Source organism: Strongylocentrotus purpuratus, unplaced genomic scaffold, assembly GCF_000002235.5.
Source record: "Strongylocentrotus purpuratus isolate Spur 01 unplaced genomic scaffold, Spur_5.0 spur5_scaffold_19, whole genome shotgun sequence".
NCBI classification, from domain to species: domain Eukaryota; kingdom Metazoa; phylum Echinodermata; class Echinoidea; order Camarodonta; family Strongylocentrotidae; genus Strongylocentrotus; species Strongylocentrotus purpuratus.
In genome coordinates, this window is record NW_022145604.1 from 20273957 (window position 1) to 20293884 (window position 19928).

Below are 19928 nucleotides of genomic sequence, written 5' to 3' on the forward strand. Positions count from 1 at the left end.
ACCAAAAAACAAACGAACCCTATTATGTGTCATTCAGGGCTTGACACTATCAGTGCCCATGCCCCTCTCCCCTTTTATATCCGAAACCAATTTTTTTCAAAATTTAAGCAAGCCTGGGGTCAATGCATACAGACCCTACACATGTCCACTGGATCTCCTGTGAAAATAGTTCTATGACACATGCCCTGGCAACAAATGCTCCCAGGAAAATGTTCCAACTTAAACCCTATACCTAAACATAACCTTAAATTTGACCTAAAAAGAATTGCATTTTAACCCAAACCGTATGTTTATTAGTAAAACAAAGCCCGAGGCAATATAGTCACCCGGGGAAATGTCAGATACACATTAGAAAGCGAGTGTGAGGCCCTGTGTATGTGTAACTGTGCGAAACCAAGACCCCATAGCATCGACTATGTTACAGGTACATGTAGCATCCATATGTATGTATTTGAAGATACACAAATGTGAATCCCAGTGCACTACGCCAATGTCATTTGATTTGGATAAAGTTGGTTCTCCATCTATGTGTGAATGAGGCTCAACCATGAATATATGCCTAGGCACAGACAGACAGCCAGGGTATGACAATTTTACCTTCCAGTCTAGCTGGCTTCTTACAAGCAGTGCCATTGGGAGAATAATGAGCACTGACAATTGGTCACGACATTGAATGATTTTTACACTGTGTGAAGTGCGTTACCTATCTCTTCATGACACTTTTGATAGTAGCTCTTACACCAGGAGAGGAGACGAGAGGAGACTTTCAAATTGAGAATGACATAACAGTGGAAAGTAGAAACAAACAGGGGGAGAGAAGGATGAAGAGAGAGAGAGAGGGGGGGGGGGGGGGGGGGGGGGAGAGAAACAGACTGACAGAGAGAGAGAGAGAGAGAAAATGGAAGAAAAATAAAAACACAAGGACACAAAAAGAGAGAGACGAGGCATGAAGATGAAGAATGAGAGACAGACAGACAGAGACAGTGACTGAGAGAGAGAGAGAGGAGAGAGAGAGAGAAGAAAAAAAAGAGAGAAATAAAGACACAAGGACACAGAGAGGGAGAGAGGGGAGACATGAAGATGCAGATCGAGAATGACAGAGAAAGAGTGTTTGATATGAAACATCGATGTAGGGCAAGACTGAGATTGACAGAGATACAAGAGGGTGTATGTAGTGAGAGGGGGTGGAATCAAGAAGATAGAGATACAAGAAAGACAGAGAAGGGAAGAAAAGAAGAACCAAGAAATGTCTGTGGATAGGAGAGACATGAAGAGATGAAGATTGCGAATGGAACAGACAGATAGATAGACAGATAGGGAGAGAGAAAGAGATAGACAGATAGGGAGAGAGAATGAGAGAGAGAGAGAGAGAGAGAGAGAGGGGGGGGGGGGGGAGAGAGATAATGAGTGAAAGTGAATGGGATAGGAAAATAAATGAATGACAGAAGAACTTATGCCACCAACTGATTAGAGTGATGTAAACTGCAGAGGTGGAGAAATTAAAAGTTGGCAGGAGAAAGTTTACTTTGGGAGAGGTTAGTGTAGAGAAAGAGAGAGAGAGAATGACAGACAGAGGGATAAACATATATATATATATATATAGAGAGAGAGAGAGAGAGAGAGAGAGAGAGAGAGAGAGAGTTAGACAACAAAGCTTGAGATAGAAAAGGAGTGAGATTGAGACAGAGTCGGAGATAGAGAGTAAAATGCAAACACGCAAATAGATGTGAAACCTCATCCGCCTCAAATCGCCTCCCAAACCACCACAAATGCACAATCAAATCATGCAAAGTGCCTGGTAATGATGTCTCTCGAAACAACATCCCTCGCTCTGACAAATGGACATGCAACCTTAGACGACATCACTCGTGTCAACTCCAATTGTCGAGTGACTCTAGGCCCTAAACGGCTTGCAACTGACAGCATTCACAATCCTTTCTTTTCTGGATGATTATTTTCAGGTTGAAGCCTGATTGCATATGTTTTTATAATCTGTTTTAATGACTTTAATTAAGCTTTTCTCCACTACAAAAGCTCTATTCATAAAAAGACAACATTTACATGACATTGTATTAGTAAAATTCTGTGTGTGTGACACTCAAAATGCTAACAGAAAAATAACAGTTTGTAAACTAATGACAAAGAGAAAATAATTTGTTGAGCAGTAATTTGAAAAGAAAGAAATAACATATACCCTCTGTTGAGAGCCAGCTGGGCATTAACTCTGCAGTATTTAATTGATACTCTTCTGGCTCTTAAAGACTGTCAATACTACTGGGCCAGAAGGGATTAGACCACACAGCGAGGTCACTGACAGGTGGCTATCTCATTAACTCAGCTCTCAACTAACATAAGAAAAAGAGGATCATGGGGGACCAACAGGCACTGATTGGGGAAGTTTTCTATATATAGGGAGCAAGTAGCTACAAGTAGGACAGTGGGGCTTTAACAGACTGCATCTGAAAAGTAGGATATTTACCTGGTGATATTCTGTAATAGAAATGTCTAAAATCATCCATCCAGACTTCAGCTAATCTCTGGTTATTCCGATTGATGATCCGCCCCGTCCCGCCCGGGAACGTGTATGGTGTGGACTTTCTGAAGACATGACCAACATGTGAGCAAGTGACGATCTCTAAGGTTCCTCCACACATCCATATCTAAGACAAAAAGAAAAGAAAGAATGAAAATCCTTGAATGTCTGTTCATATACGTTGTAGGAAACTGCCACTGTTTTTTTTTCTTCTTATGTGTAAAAAGTAGCTGTGCATAGCAAAGGACCTACACATAAAGGCCTGAATTCACAAAGGAGGTTTGTCGACAAACCTAGGTTTATGTGCGTCATATGACGCGTTTCAACGTTTGAAAAAACGTGTCAAAACGTGTCATATGAAGCACATAAACCTAGGTTTGTCGACAAACCACCTGTGTGAATTCGGGCCACTAAGTATGTGACTTAGAAGATACAGAAATGTGAACTTACGTTATTATGAGATTTTTTTGTTTACTAAGGTTATCTGTGTCATATGCAAATGACCCTGTAGTAAAATAAAATGACGCAAATGAGTGTGGAAAAAAAAACAACAACTAATATCAACGAGGCATTTTCACAAACACAAACACACATGTAATTCATTTTAAGTACAAGTAGTTGTCCACAAGACAAAAAATTGATACTAATATTAATATTTGGTTCTTGTATAGGACATATCACATTCTAACGCATCTATGCGCTTCCAAAGAGCTTTAGAAATGATTACCCAGGCTTTAGCATGGCTGCCATTACGGCGCTCTAGCATTTCAAGGGATTAATTCCTGTCAGGAATTGATGAGATTTTGCTTCTCATAGTGAAAACCATATATAACTGGCAAGCTGGAGTTTATTTCAGTGATTTTTTTTTGTTATAGATCTGATGTGAATGCTGCTGCACTCCATGATAAAATGAATAATTAAATAATTACGATTTTATTTTACATGAAATGCATGGTAAGCTGATTTCTGTATTAATATCTTTTAAATTGAAATTTAATGAAAATCATTCCGACATTTAAAATTAAAATTGCAATAGTTACAAATACTACAGTGGAAATTTTATATAACTCATCTATTTGTACCAATAATATATTAGCTATTTATTAAAGTCGTGCCCTCCCCTTATCCCCACCCACACCCCGTATGTCAATCATACAAACTGTTAATCACAACAAAACGTTTTGAGAGTAAATGAAGCAGCCAATAACAACGACTACAGTATCAAAAGATAAAGGATGGCAATTGTTTTTAAGGTTGAAAAAGACTTGAAATTGTAAACCTCTCTGAGCGTTTTTCAAAGCTAACATCTTGAAGAAATGTTTGAACAAACTTTTATCTCTGAGTGACTTTCCATGAAAGCACCAGGTAAAAATCCAGTATAGTGTTACATTTTCAAATAATCAGAAAAAGTAGCTTTCGGAACCACAGTCATTAATCCTTGCGTTTGGTTTATTTAAACTTCTCCTCGCTTCCCTTGTGCTCTCTATTACTCCCTCTGACAAGGGAATATCACCATGCTCTTTGCCGAAGCTTCAGCATCTTAAGGCTTTGTATCCATGGCAACATAGTCTTGACCTACTTGGGGTTGTTTTTCTCTACAACAAATGTTTGCTTCTCTTGTGTCAGATCTGTTACACCTTATTGTTCTTCAGGGATGTATTGTATGGAAAGATTTACTGAGAATCTTTCTTTCTTTCTGTCTGTCTGTGGCTGTCTGTCTCTCTCCCTCTCTCATTCACCAAGATCACATGATTACACAAATGCGGCAGTAAGGAATAAATGGATTTTCAGGGCTACCTCTCCCACACACATGTACACGACCCCTCCCCCTCTCTCTTTCTCTACGTAATTATTACAAATAAATCTGATTGACTTTTCAAAAGACTTTATAACAATTTTGCATTTACAAATGTGTTTGTTGTTCACCTCTGATTTCTTACTCTTGATCGGCATCACTTTTCTCCATTTTCTCTTTCTGTCTACAGATGACCTGCCCTGGCTTATATTTTTTAATTTGTTTATATACTTCTGTACATGTGTATCTAGTCAACACTTGCGTCACCGTATCACATGAGAAGTAACAGAAGCATTGCCAATTTCATCACTTTCAAAATTACTTTTCACTCTCTCAGGCCTTGTTCTAACATCACACAGTAAACTACACCACCCCTTAAACTCCCTACAAAAAAACAAATCCTGTAACAAAATGAAAACCATTTGATGTGTAGGTGAGGGTCACAGAGGATGTGAAAAGGGAGCTGTGAGAAACAAACGCCCCCATAGGGCACATACGTTACATTAGATACAGAAATATGAAGCTCACTACACAAGATGTCATTTGATTTCTTGCTGTGGCATTTCTAAACGTGGTTTCCTGTATCAAGCTTGAACAAGGCTCAAGGCAGGAAAGTTCATACGTTCTGCGCAAACACTATTTGACACTTGATCGCAAACAAACCCATTTTTTCCCTCCAGGATGCCCTATTACTTTCCCTGGAGCCTCCGTGCCGTGCGAGTGCAACCGCTGCTCTTGATACACAATATCCGCGCTTCGACTCGACTGCTCGCCTCGGTCGTGGGCTGTTCGCGAGCTTTAGAAGACTGTCACGTTCAACAGCATCCTCAAACAAGATTCGGTTGCATTTCTTGTTTGCTGTCTGCGCTATGGAGGGCACTTTTCTCCCATCATGAAGGCAATCCAATATGCCATCCTTTTCATTTAATCATGAGCATTGGTGTTTTCTTCTCTTTTTGTGTCCAGAGCCAAACTGCTTTCCGCCCTAATATAAAATAAAGACTCTGCTATCAACTTCAGTAGGAATGGCACAAAAATGAGTTTCGATTACCAGTTGCCAGTACTTCCAAGTGTAAAAAGAAGTTGAAAAAATAAGTTTCATATTGTATGGTGTATATCTATGTAATGTCCTATTACTGAATCTATATTTTGTAATCTCACATAGTATATAAAATAATGCAATTACTTGTCACCATATTGAACATCTTCCCTGTTTTTGGAAAAATTCCTTTCTTCACATTACCTTTCAAAAATATTTGCCCACAGTTTGTTATAGCCTTATCACAATATCAGTTAACACTGCTCTCCCTGAGGGCCCTGCATGCAATTTGATTTTATCCAAGGATTTAATATGTATATAAAGAATGCTCAGGGGATCCAAGAAATGTGGTCTTCACCAGCAGGTGGTCTTTATGTACAGGTTGCTTTCATACTGGAATGTACTATCTAGAAAAAGAGAAACATTAAAAGCAGATTTTTAAACACACAGTGTCTGTCCAGAGCTAAAAGAGCATTAACTCTGTGGTAAAGTATATGAGTTACCGCCCTTTTGGCTCCAAACAGAAGATATGGTCTTTCTATACAGGTGGCCGCTAAAGCAAGTTTTGCTGTTCCACATACAGTCAAACCTGTCTATAGTGACCTCCCAAGGGAAACACAGAAAGTGATCTTTATAGACAAGTTCCTTTAGGACACGTTTCAGTGAGAAACCTTTTTCAAGAGAAAACAAAATATGTGGTCTTTGTAGACAGGTGGTCACTAAAGCAGATTTGACTGTAAGGTTGCTCCATTTCCTTCCCTAGATGCTCATCGTCTCCTCCTTGAACCCCGTCTGTGATCTACTTCTCTAATTGGCCAACGATAATGAGAACAGTAACCCAACGCTACCTACGAAGATAACGCAATTTGGAAGGAGCGGGACCTAATCAATTAATCCCGGGATCTCATACCTTCTCATCATATCAATTTACATTGATTTATTGGCCTGCTTCTATCTATGTGTAATCGATCAGGGTGTTTTTATTAGGGTCATACAAACAAGGAGCTATCAATGATGTTTTCCTTTAAAAACTTATCTGATTGACTGATCAGCATCTCATTTTTTTAATTCAATTTATCCCAGAGTCTGATAGGTACTCCTGAAATTAATTGCATTGATTTATTGGCTGGCCGCTAGTGTAATCAATCCTTATTCTTATTAGGATCGTTCAGTAAGACACAAATTAGTATTCATTTTTAACTGATTTTTCTTTTATATATGATCTGCATCCCATTTTTTTTGTTTACTGTAATCATTTTCTGATGCCCACTTGCATTAATTTACATTGATTTTAATATTGTCTCACTGCTATATGTAATACATCAGGTTTCTTATCAGTGCTATTCAGTGCTATTCATACCAAGACAAATCAGTGATATACTTTTTTTAAATTAAATTGATTTCTAATTAATTAAAATTTCAATTTTTTAAATTGTAATTCATTAATTTCAGGATCTGACTCTGTATATCAATTCTCATTGATCTATTTGCTTGCTGCTATGTGTAATCTATAAGATTTACTAATTAGAAAGATTACGATTATGATTTGAATATTACTACTAGTGCGTTTTAAACAGGAACCAATTTCTGTTAGGATGGGGATGTAAAAGATCACAATGAGCATGTGTTGTGGTTGGGGTTTCCCTGGGTGTGTGTGTGTTAGGGCTGTGCAAAACAGTGTAATGAGGTACCCGAGTACACTCCCAGGCTCACAGGCGAATACTCGAATATTTGGACGCCATGTTTTTTATAATTTTTTTTAATTTTTTTTAATTTTTTTTAATTTTTTTGATTTTTTTTAAAAAATTTTAATTTTTGGATTTTTTTCCATTTTTTTCTTTTTTTGCCACTACCATACCACTTGGAGTTTCTCAGGTCCCTCGCTGAAAACGCATGCAACTTTACTTTGATTTGCAGTTGAAGGCACCGATTTAATAAGAATAATAACAGTAAACAATGCTGTTTTAAAAACCAAAAATGGCAGAATAATCCATTTTCCTCCCAAGTCCAAACAGAAATCTGGACATTTGGTCCCAGTTTCTGAAAGGTGAGTTTGACAGTGCTTGAGTTGGGAAACATTTTTACCGACGGTACCATGCCAGCGGACGCCGCTCTCCCTGGCACGGGTAAGCGTGGGCCTGGAAATTTTTTTTTTTTTAATTTTTTGCGGCCTAATATTCGGGTACAAGAAATCGTACCCGAGTAGTTGTCAACCGTGCGGGTACTCGAGCATTCGACTACCCGTCGCAGCCTTAGTGTGTGTGTTTATGGTCGTTGATGTTTCTTTTCTTTTTTTAATACTTGCCTTGCTGCCCACAATAAGTTAATTTCAAGTTTATGAAAAGGCAGATATTACAAAAAAGTCTCAGTTCTTCATATTCAAGCATGCAATTAAAAAAAATATCAAAAGGAAAATGAGTTCCAATGAAAAAAGGTTAAATCACATCACAAGTTTCTAATAAATCATTATATAGGTATCAAATTGCATCAATTAACATTGCTTGTGTAACCGCCAAAATAAATTTGCTGATTGAAACTACTCCTCCAAATTTGACACTAGTCAACTTGAAAGGGCATAAGACATTGATGAATCTTTGGCTCGCATATATAGGCAAAATGTAATTCATCCTATCCATGTATTAATGGTTATTGTAAATGTTCACATTTAATTTGGCGTCAAGCTTACCCTAAATGAAATTTCAAGGTTTTCGCCACCCCAGACATCCATTCCTGCATCGTATGTTCCAATCTCCTCAAAATAGGTTTTGTCGATGGAGAACAAGCCTCCTGCCATTGTGGGCGATCTAAGGGATAGAAAATAAAAGAAGGGATTGATAGATAGATAGATAATTTATTGGTCCATATTCAAAACATAGAAAATTGGTCTCCACTGGCAGCATATAAAACAAAATACAAAGTAGTTACAAAATAATTGATAAACGCTTAGGTGATTACGTCACATAATGTACATAAATTCACACGAGATCATGACATTAACAAAAAAGCACAAGTATAAATTACATAGTAATAGGGAAAAGTTAAGAAAGAAGTCAACATTTAAAGATTGAGAAGATAGAAAAATGTCGTAACGAGACTAGATTGAGGAGCAAAAATAGTAATAAGAGAGAGAGAGGGGAGAGGGGGAGAGAGACAGAGAGGGAGGGGAGAGATAGAGAGAGAGGGAGAGAGAGAGAGAGAGATAGGAACGAAAGGTGCACATGGTGGAGGAGGTAAAGGAGAGAAGAGGATATAAATAGAGGGAGGGGAAAGAAAAGGAAAAGGAAGGGGGACGAGTTGTACATTTGATGTACAGAGCCATGACAACATGAATAATTGAATGAGGGAATGAACGACAGACCTGCTACATATGAATAATAAATCCTTTTCATTAGCTGTGAGTTCATAGATTGGACTAGTTCATAGAAACCCGACTCAATACTCTAATGGATAGAATATTGGAAAAATGTTGTGCCATCGTGGGCACTCTGAAGGATAAATGACAAAAGGATCTGGATATGTACAGAGCCATGACGGCATGAATGATTGAATGGATATCGTTTACAGATATATATAACAAATCCTTCCATGTATTAATAGGTGAAACAAGGTCATAGAAAAAACCCTCAATATTGCAGATGTAATAAATAGGAAATTTGAAAAAACAGTCGCTGTCACAAAAAGTGATCTGAGAAGCATGAGAGAGAGAAAAAAAGGTAAAGATAAATGTTTAAGAGCAAGACACCCACATGAATAAAAGAGCGAATGAGCAGTTGAACAGTTGAATCAAATGTACAGAAGTACAAGTAGATATTGGCTAAAGTAATGAATTCTTTATGGTATCCAGGAGTTTATACAGGGAGACAGATCTAGTTCATAATAGCATGAATCGATACAGCCAATGTGTAATGGCTGAAAACTGCAAAAATGTGCTGCCATCGAGAGACAGAGAGAAGAGAAAGAAGATAAATGATCACGAGCAAGACAGAAAACATGAATCAATGATTGATCGAATAAATAACCCCCCCCCCCCCAAAAAAAAAAAAAAAAAAAAAAAAAAAAATGTAACCCCATTTCTTAGGACAAGGAAATAATAATAATACATAGGTAGAACTACTTCATAAAACACAAGTCAATATTGCCAATATTTAAGCTGAGAAATTTGAAAAATTTGCTGCCACAATGGATGATATTGAGAATATATGAAAGACGGAAAGAAGAAGGTAAACTTCAGGTGCAAGACAAACAACATGAATGACTGAAAGATCAAACAAATGAAGTCGATAAAATAATGAATTCCCTTCGATATCAGGGAATAATATATGGATCTAGTTCATAAAGACACAAGTCGATACTGCTGATATTGTACTAGCTGGAAACTGGACAAATGTGCTGCACAGGAGCGATCAAAAGCCTACGATATATATTAGAACCATGACAAATGAGATGAATCAATGACTGAACAAATTCAATGGATGAACTAGATTGATCTACATGTTGTTCTAGAATTCAGTCAGATGGAACTAGTTTATAATATCACAATTCAATTTTGTTGATATGAGACGGACAGACGGCCTTAATTGGGCTAGAAAATTGAAAACAAATGTGCAGTGCCCTGGGATAAGTTAATAAACCAAACATTTATGGCTTTCACCAATCGCAAATATTCAATGTTTCATTTTGCAGCATGAAAGGCACATGGAACTGGCCCACTGGTAAAATTTACCAACCCTTAATGAGCAGAAGACTTTCTGGCTAGTATGTAAGTACATTTTTTTTCTCCAGAAGACAGATTTTTCAGAAGACAGCTTCTCTGACAGACAAGTTTTCCAGAATACAAGTACAGTGAAAACGTAGCTTTTGAGCTATATGTACTGAGTTAGAATGCAATGCTTATTAGATTGTGAGCTGTGATGAATGAAGAGATCTAACTAGGTTACGATTTAATGAACAGAATTACAAATTGTATTAGCTTGATTGTAATGAAAAAGACTAACTAATGAACCAGTTGAATACACTCTCCAAATTAACAAGGTTATGTCAAGTCAAATTTGGGGGAGTGAATTAGAAGTCTCTGAGGTTAATTTGTAGTGGATAAATGTAGAAAACACAACAGAGTCTTTTAACTACATAGACAGCTTTTAGAAGAGCTGAAACAAACTAATATAGGGAGAGCATATATATAGAAAGCTATTTGAAAAGAAGTAACAAAATATTATTAGAATGAGGGCCGGAGACAATCTGATATTTGTAAATGTAGGATAACTTTCTTTCTCCCTTGGTAACTGTCTTTTCTTTTCTGCTACTCATACTCTCAGTCTCAACATCACTGATATCAGCCATTCAATGGTTGTAGAGAGAGAAAGAGAAAGAAAGAAAGAGAAAGAAAGAAAGAGAAAGAGAAAGAGAGAGAAAGAAAGAAAGAGAAAGAAAGAAAGGAATGAAGAGAGAAAGGGAGAGTGGAGAGAGAGAGAGAGGAGAGAGAGAGGAGAGAAAAGGAGAGAGAGAAAAGGAGAGAGAGAAAAGGAGAGAGAGAGAGAGAGAGAGAAAGAAATAGAGGAGAGATGAGAGTTAGAGAAAAAGAAAAACAAAAGAGAGGGGAGATACAAAGATACAGAGAGAAACATACAGACAGACAGACAGAGGGACAGGTACAGAGACAGATAGAAAGAGCTCACAAAAAATACGAGAAATATAGGAGTAAAATGGTCACGGCCAACCAACAAACCTGAACAAATACCCTTCACGTATCTTATTATTGAATTTCCTTCACATATCGAGGGCCAGGGGAGGAAGAAAATATGCTTCCAAGCCTTCCATACCTCACATTAAAAATATCTTGCTTTGATGGTCTCACATTATAGATCTAGATATCTTTCATGGACACATTTTCTTGATGACAAATTATTTTCTAGAATTATTATTATTATTATTATTATTTTGAAGCACCTTTCATGATGGTTTAATGACACATGCTGTGTGACAATTGATCTGTGTCAATGTCCTACATTAGCCGAATCTAATCGTCAATCCCGGATCCAACAGCAAACCTAACCCTAACCCTAACCCTTATTCTTAACCTAACCTAAAAACAATTACAACCCTAATCCTAATCTTAACCCTAAACCTAACCCCAAAACCGATTGCAACCATAATCCTAACCCTTACTCTTAACCTAACCTAAAAACCGATTGCAACCATAATCCTAACCCTTACTCTAAACCTAACCTAAAAACCAATTGCAACCATAATCCTTATCTTAACCATAACCTTAAATCTAAACCTAACCTAAAAACCAATTGCAACCCTTTTCATAGTCCTAACCGCAGCCATATAATTTTGATGAAATAAAGCCTGAAGCAATCATCGCAGGAGCAAATGTTGGATCACCTCCATGAAGAACTTCAGTGTCAACTTGAATAGTGGCTAGAACTTAGATGAATCTGAAATATCTGCCTTTTTATGTAGGAAAGAATACATATTTATTCTCTTTAAATCATATTTAAACAAATAATAAGCAAGAACCACAATACTTTTTATGAAGCACAAGACTTTCACAATGAAATTACTATTACGAGTTTCAATTACTATCTTCTTTGATGCAGACAATCAAAGTAGTTTATAGTTCCTTGTAATAGCTTAATGGCTAACAAAAGAGTAAGACAGACATTTTATTATCAAAGTTCAGATAATAACAAATGAACAATGTATAGAAACCAGGACTCAACTACACATAAAAACAAAGGTGGCTCTCAGGGTTCAGAAATCAATCAAGTATCTGTGAGTTTTTAAAGGTGAAGTCCATTCTGAAATTAGGTTGGTTTTGAACGAAGCTGAAAAATGAGAGGAACAGGACAGCGAAAGTTTGCGCAAATGTACATGAGAAATTCATGAATTTTTAAGTTGCGATCAATCAAACACAGGTTAGCAACACTGTGACATGTCTTGCGAGATCCCGTCCCATTTCCTCTGTACAGAAAATTTCATAAACTCTTATTTGCTCACCTTTTAATGAATATCATAGATTTATATAAATGGAAATATTCTTAAGGCCAATGAGTGAAATTTTGGATTATTTCAGTACAGAGCAAATGTGGAGTGTAGGATTGAGAGTGGTAAACTGTTGCCCAAAAAGTTGGAATAATGTTTGTTTACCATTTGTCCATGAAATGGTTGATCAATAAAGCTCGGAGAAGAGGTACACTTTATCTATAAAGAATAAACCATATCACAAACATCATTTCATAGAGAGAAGTACAAAATAAAAAAAATAAAAAAATAGTTCAACGTTATGTGTAACAGTGAAGATCGAGTATCATTCAATTGCTCCATCAAATTCTTCAACACTTGTTCTGAAATTCCAGTGCACATACAGTACGTATTTGAAATGACAAGCCTATTTCGACTTCACTATGCATTGCGAAGCTAAATACAGCTGCCAAATTTCCATGGGATATTGCAGGCTTTTCACAGGTTTCCATTTGTTCCACGTGTCTGCAAAATTGATTTACCAATTATGGGTAACTCATTTTACTTGCAATCAATGGGCAAATCCATATTTTCACAGATGCACACTGCGAAAACACTCTAGAATTACAACCATTAACAGCAGGTGTTGGAATACAGCAATGAACAGATGATATAGATAGTGTGCTAACTAACAAATTAGCACAATAAAAAGTTTGTTTTTTGTTTTTTCCTTCTTTTATTTGGCATTGCTAAAAACAAAAAGTTAAGAGGGACCTCGTACAAGATCCAAATATAATTTCACTATATACATGGACTGTTATACTTTGTCTTTGTGAAGTGAAACTTATTTCCAGGTATTTGAAACCACTATTAGTTGTGTCAGCTCTTTGTATAAAATGATTAGAAGTGAAATGTTTTTTTTTTCTTCTTCATCCTGTATAGACATAATAAAAAGTTTTTATTTTGTTTTGTTTTAGCTTGTCTGTTTTTTGCTTGTTTGTTAATTTGTTTTCAATTTGAAAGAAATTGCTGAATCCAATGAATAGGAAAGCAAGAGGCATATTTTCTGTTAATCAATATGACTACTTGAGCACTTGTACATGTACAGTTGTAAAGTACCCTAAACACTTTTTGCATCAAATTAGAGCAAAATTAATTTTTCCTACTGGTATCTCTAGAGGATACCACTTTCCAGGAGTAATTACCCCTTCAAGCCATGCATATTGCAGGTTGTATTAGCACTGATATACCCCCATTCAGCCTACTAAAATTCATTGAACAGCTAGACAAAAATAGCACAGCTAAACTACATGTACCATTATATAAAATAATTAAATTGTATGTCTAGTCTAAAGATGGTAATACTGATCATTTCAAATTTGTTGTAATATTCCTCTCTGTTTGAAATTAATGTAAGTTATGTTATCTCTCTTGGCTTGTTTGTAAGTATTCCTTGTTTATGCACTTTGTATCTAATAAAAATGTGTTTTATAAATATAATATTGTTATTATTGCCAAACCGAGATTTTAAAACTTATCTCTGAGATTGAGAGTAATGTGAATGACCCACAAACCATTGCAGCTCCACAAGCTTCTGCTGGTGTGAACAGGCTAATAGACGGTCATGGGCATGAATCCCACGCTTCATGAAACCCTTCTATCTCTACCGACTTGGAACCATTATCAGATATTTACCAAGTTCCACTCAGCCATGCTAGAGATCAATAGAGGATGCATGCCTTGAATCCAAGGAGAAAGAGGAGAAATATTGGACATTTCGGTTGAAAGGTGCCCGCAAGGTTTCGGGAGATGGGGACAAATCCAATCTATTTTGTCCCATACACTGTACATCACATACCACAGCTATGATTTTGTATATCTGATCTTTGTATCAAAGAGGAAGTCCACCCTGATATAAAGTTGGTTTTAATAAAAGTAGAAAAATGAGAGAAACAAATTAGTAACAGTTTAAGGAAAATCCTATCAAAAATAAGAAAGGTATGATTTTTTGAAGTAGCAGGGGTGATAGTGAGTTTTTTTTTAAAGTGAGTAAAAAAGAAAATTTTTAGAAATTCAATTTATATCGATCTTAGGGACTACCCATTGTTCTACTTGACTATAAATCTCAAATGTTCTTACATACAAAGAGTGATCAAGAAAGTAGTTAAGTAACTAAAAGCAACTCTCCTATTCAATACTACAGACAAATTTGTACAGGAAGAGGAACACCTGCATTAAAATGATAATTATCTTCTCCCAAAAAGAGGAATGTTCCTCTTTAATCTGAACAGTTGGCATGTATGTATTGTTTTTTTTTTAATTTAGCAAAAAATTAATTTTCTTGATTTTTATTCTATGTCGTCAGGCTTTCAAATCTGTGGTGATTACATGCAAGTGAACCTTCAAAAATTTAAAAGGATTTATGAAGCCTTAAAAGAAACAATAGATAAAAATTACAAAACCCAAGTATGCAAAAACATCCTAATAATTTTCTTGCTAGCAAAATACCCCCAAAATACCCCAAAATGAACCCCCCACAAAGAATTCCTTTCCTCCCCATAACACACAATGTGTAAGATTGTATTGTGTGAAATATCACTTTTTAAGATGCAAGTACAGAGCCTGGTATTAAAAAACAAATCTAGGCTATCAAATTTCTATTTTCAAAGTTTTCTTTCTTCAAAAAGAATTGCATTGCCGAAACTCAGTTTGTTTTCATTTTGGTGGTGGTGCAACAATGCAAATCTTACTTATCAAAAAATATCCATTCATGAAATAACAAACTATACCTCGAGGCTGATGGCTTTTAACGAGGGACCAACATGAGTATTTTAGAGAATATTTACACAAAGCAGCTTCATTCATTCATTCATTCAGAGGAAATATCCTTTTTGAAATCACACTGGAGGCAAAAACTATTCACTATGCCTTAATCTGTTCCTTTTAATATTCCCCTATGACTGCTTATACTACAATCAAAACTTTTCAGTCACGAGATGTTTCAAGTCTTCTCACTACACACACCGAAGGAATGTTTTGGAATTCATATTGCTACTAGTAACAATTATGGCATGGCATCAAGTTGGAAATGTGGCAGCATTTCATTGACTTTAAATATATTCATGAAATAATCATTCAACATAGGGCTTAGAGTTAGAGTCTTGCCATTAAGAAGGTGTTATTTTTAGCTTTCAGGGCTTAAAAAAGTCCACACATACCAGATTGCAGGATTTTCATGTGGAAGGGATTTCATAACTTGCATTTTTAAAGGCAGAATGATTTAGAATTTGGGAAGAGCTAGGGAAATAACCAAGCTTCTTTTTACATCTCTGATGAAGGGAATGAGCGCAAAATCACCCACAAACTGAGAGCGGTTTTCACCCCCAAAAGGATGACTATCTTTATATTCACTTATCATTTAGAAACAAATCCCATATTTCATAAGGTTTCAAAAGTTCTAAATATTCATGCGTTTTTTAGCGACATTCAAAAATTGTTCCCTTAATTCCTTTGAGTTTCAAGGTATAAAATCAAAATGATTTAAGAAATACTATGCAGAAGTCCAAAGTCAGAAAAAAGAGGTTTATTTGATACTACTTCACAAACTATTAAGCAGAAATGTTAGGCCTATCATAATACATAACATTTCAGAGGTGCTTTAATTTTTTTTGTAGAGGTCACCCCCTAAATCGGAGGAAGCATCCAAAATAGGGCCCTTTTGATAAAAAAATTGTATTTTGTAAATGTTTTAAGGAAACCTTGAACCACCATGAGTTTGGTGTCATATGAAACCAAATTTAGTTATCCACATTTTGATATCAATTTCAATGCAATTGTGATTAATTAAAATCACAATTGCATTGTAAAACATAATTTTTTGTAATTTTTTCAAAACACAACTTATATACAGGCCTACAGTAAATATATATTTTAATTTTATGTAGGGGGGTAACTTTCCAGGACAATTCACCCTCCAGGCTCTCAGCAGACAATATTTTCACACTATCTTAAGAAGAAGTGAAGAATCCCTTTCACTTATCTGAAATGATGACTGACACTATAATGTACCTTTAATGCTTCAGAAAGCTATCACAATTAGGAGCTACAAGCCGTTAAGAATCGGATTTAAAAAGCTATGCATATCAATGAGCATTTCTTCACGTAGTATAAAGGGAGAGCAAATGTCTCGATAACATGAAATTCTCTTTCACATTGCTTTCAAAACGTGGAATATTGACACAGAGCAATTCGGATTTGGAAAGTTGAAGATCAGTATTAAAAAAAATCAAACAAACCTCAACTTAAAAGGCAATTTACGGTAATCAAAGTGTTACACTAATATACACTGTGCATGAAATGCCTTGGAAGCCTTTTTGTACGTTTGTTGTGTTTTTTGCTTGTTTGTTTCAAGGGTGAGGCAAGATAGATGAATTACATGTATACAAATGTTTTTGAAATAATTATCATGAGGAGAGATTTATGTAAAGACTTACAAATATACTTTTAAAAGCTCATTTAAAACTAAAACTTATTTGGGATTAATTTTTCCATGCATTGTCAAAAGCTAAACAGGTGCTTTCTGATACTCAAAATTAAAAGGAATTTAATTTTCAATGAAGCTCTTTGGTGATAAGCAGTACAATATCTCACTATCATCCATAATTAGAAAGGCATCATTTAGAATGACTACATGCAGACTGAGGCCTAGCCAATGTAATTTGACTACTTCCACCCATTAATGTAGACACACGTACCAGGTCTACAACAAAAATATTTTCAAAAGACAACTTATTATACATCATTCTGAGCGGCTCACGCCCAGTGTATAAAATATCACACAAGGACCTTGCAATACTTTGCGAGAATGACATTCATGTGCTTCGTGAATAATTGCATTACGGGCCTGACTGCACAAGATATAGCGCAATTACTCGGGAACACCGCAGACCCCTCACGCTCCCTGTTCGGTTTTGCCTGCACTTTTGATTACCGCACGATTCCTTTCCCTCCCGACGGGACGTAAAGAAGAACGCAATGATTTCCCAAGTGTAAACATGGTCAGACAAAATATGCAGAGTCTCTGAAGTCTCCTTAAAGGGCAATCCAACCCCTGTAATAAGTCCATTTGCATGAAAGCAGGAAAATAAGATAAAAAAGATGATGAAGCTTTGAAATAAATCAGACGTGAAAGTTTAAATCACTATTATCGCAAATCTTAGATTAGCAATTAGGTCCATGGATTATGAAGTAGACACAAACAACTCTCCCATTTCTTATGTAAAAAAAACATCACTAATTTTCTTTTTCTTGTACATGCCTTCTCCCTTGGGGCACTATTAAAAATATATCATGAATAGCATGTTATTATAGGTCCTCCAAAGAGAAAAGACCCTCCTGATTCATACATTTTTGAAAATTCGAAATTTTAGCAATTTTGTCTTTTGGAACAAATGGTTCTCTGCTTTCTTCTAGAGCAGTTCGCTATCAAGGTTGGATTTCTCTTTAACACAATCTTGATGTTGCAAATCACGTCTTGTTAGGAAGTTTAATTTGGGTAACAAATTGAGGGGAACGCTTAATTCCAAGGGCTATCGTCTTTCACAAATTTATTACGGGCGAAAACCCTCAAAGGAATATCTTATCTGTTGAGAGCCAAACGGGGATTGATTCCTCCATGTACACTTTTATACAGACTCAACCTCCTTCTGCATGGCTCTTAGCAGTTGAACATTGAGTTTTTGAAACAGATACAGTAAATGGCGCCATACAAGTGCTTTGGATCACCATCATCATCATTAACTAACAGTCGAACACTACTAGCAGAATTTAATAATAATAATAATAGTGAGCACTATATATATATATATATATATATATATATTTTTTTTTCTTTTTTTCTTAACATTCCACCCCCCCCCCCCCCCACCTCTCCTTCAGCAAAAACAAAAAAGAAGATGAAATTGTGGTTACCATGTTTGGCATGAGATTTTTACATAAACTGGGAGATTTTACATCGAAGCGGGAGAGCGGGAGGAAGGGCGTGGTGGCGGGAGTATGAGCGTGGTGGCGTGAGACTCCCTCCAATTTGTTTGTACTTTTCATTCACACTACATGTAGATAAGTGGAAAATACACATCATTGTTGCCAATTTGAAGACAAGCTGTTTCATTTACACTAAGTTAGATTGTAGATAACTCTGAACTGCTATGGGTGAGGCAATATATATTCTTGGGCAGCTAAAAATGTATGCACTGCCTTTAATAGGAGACCCATAGAATTGACTGCTGCGAAAGTGCAAAGGGCTGCCGGCGGTGTCTCTAGATACTGCGAGAATCAGAGCTGCATCGGGGCAGGTGAAAAAGGATGTTTTGAATCCAAATACCATTGTCAAAGAGTGGAGGGGGCACGTATCAGCTTACGACTGGGGGATGTACTCTCTGCGCTCCTCTCCAGACGTTCTCTGGACACACAAACCAAACGCACCCCCATGCACAGGTGCATGACTAGTATGAAGATGCAGACTCTTATTCAGACACGTACATACAATTCCATAGGGCCTTGAGTCTAGTCAAACTGTGTCAGTCTCTGTTTTTGTTTAAGTGGTGGTTATTTTACCTGACTGCTAAGAAAGCATAAATGCTTGTTAGTAAGAAACCAGAGGACTGACGGCTTAAGGTCCTCTCCGAGGGACCTGGTAATGAGAATTAATGCCTTACCTAAGGGCACTAGCGCTTGTGTCAAAAGAAGCTGTACATTACAGGGCCTATGAAATGCAATCTATATAGTCTTGCAGTTCAGACACTGGTTTGCGCCTGCAAACTCAGCTATGATTGAGTTTATACAGGCACAATCACCTCTAAGTCTTGATGCATTATGCAGGGTATGGCATATCTGGGTTAGTATTCTGAAAATTATTTTACCATACAAGTAATATTCGACACAGATAGCATTATACAGCAAAGCTGAAATTATAGCACAACATTGGGTAATGACTTTTCATAGGAAGCTTAGTATACTGAAGGGAAAAAATGCACAAAAATGACCTATGAAGTATTGCAGCTTATGAATTGTCATGACTTTAACATTTACCACTCTCCACCCAGGTGTTAAATGGGTACCGGTAGGAAGGAATTCCTTGAATGCCATTGCCTAGCAGAGCTGGGGTAATGTTGGAGTGCCGTGAGCACCATGCATGGTGGATATGTGTGCTATACAAATATCCAATATTATTAGTAGTATATCACTTAGCTGGCTAAATTGGTTTGAGCTTGATGCATTTGTTTGAATATCGAGTTAGAGTCTGCACTTGCAGACTAATGTACAACTTCTGATGGCTGATTGCAAGCTAAATGCAGCCAGCCTATAGAGTGTAAAATTAAAATCTGTGCATTTAGACTAATACATGACTAATTAAGTCCCTAATGATGGGCTGATTGCCAGCTATCCATTCATGCAGCCCAATATATCAATTTTGAGTCTTTGCCAGCAGACTAATGTATGCCCAGCATAAGCTGCCATCATCTATCCTAGAGTGTCAAATCAGAATCTGTGTTGTTAGACTAATGCACGACTGCCGTGAGATATTTATAGGATGA

At 36.5% G+C, this 19928-nt stretch overlaps 1 protein-coding gene across 2 annotated transcripts in view; it reads right to left on the reverse strand.

Moving 5' to 3' along the window:
• Positions 1-19928, reverse strand: part of LOC764247 (polypeptide N-acetylgalactosaminyltransferase 13) — a 96308-nt gene that overhangs the window by 14929 nt on the left and 61451 nt on the right. For both annotated transcript variants that reach the window (XM_030990552.1, XM_030990553.1), the window contains exons 7-8: positions 8054-8171; positions 2480-2660 (exon numbers count right to left, since the gene is read on the reverse strand). In XM_030990552.1, coding sequence (XP_030846412.1) covers positions 2480-2660; positions 8054-8171 — 299 coding nt within the window. The remainder of the gene's footprint in view (positions 1-2479; positions 2661-8053; positions 8172-19928) is intronic.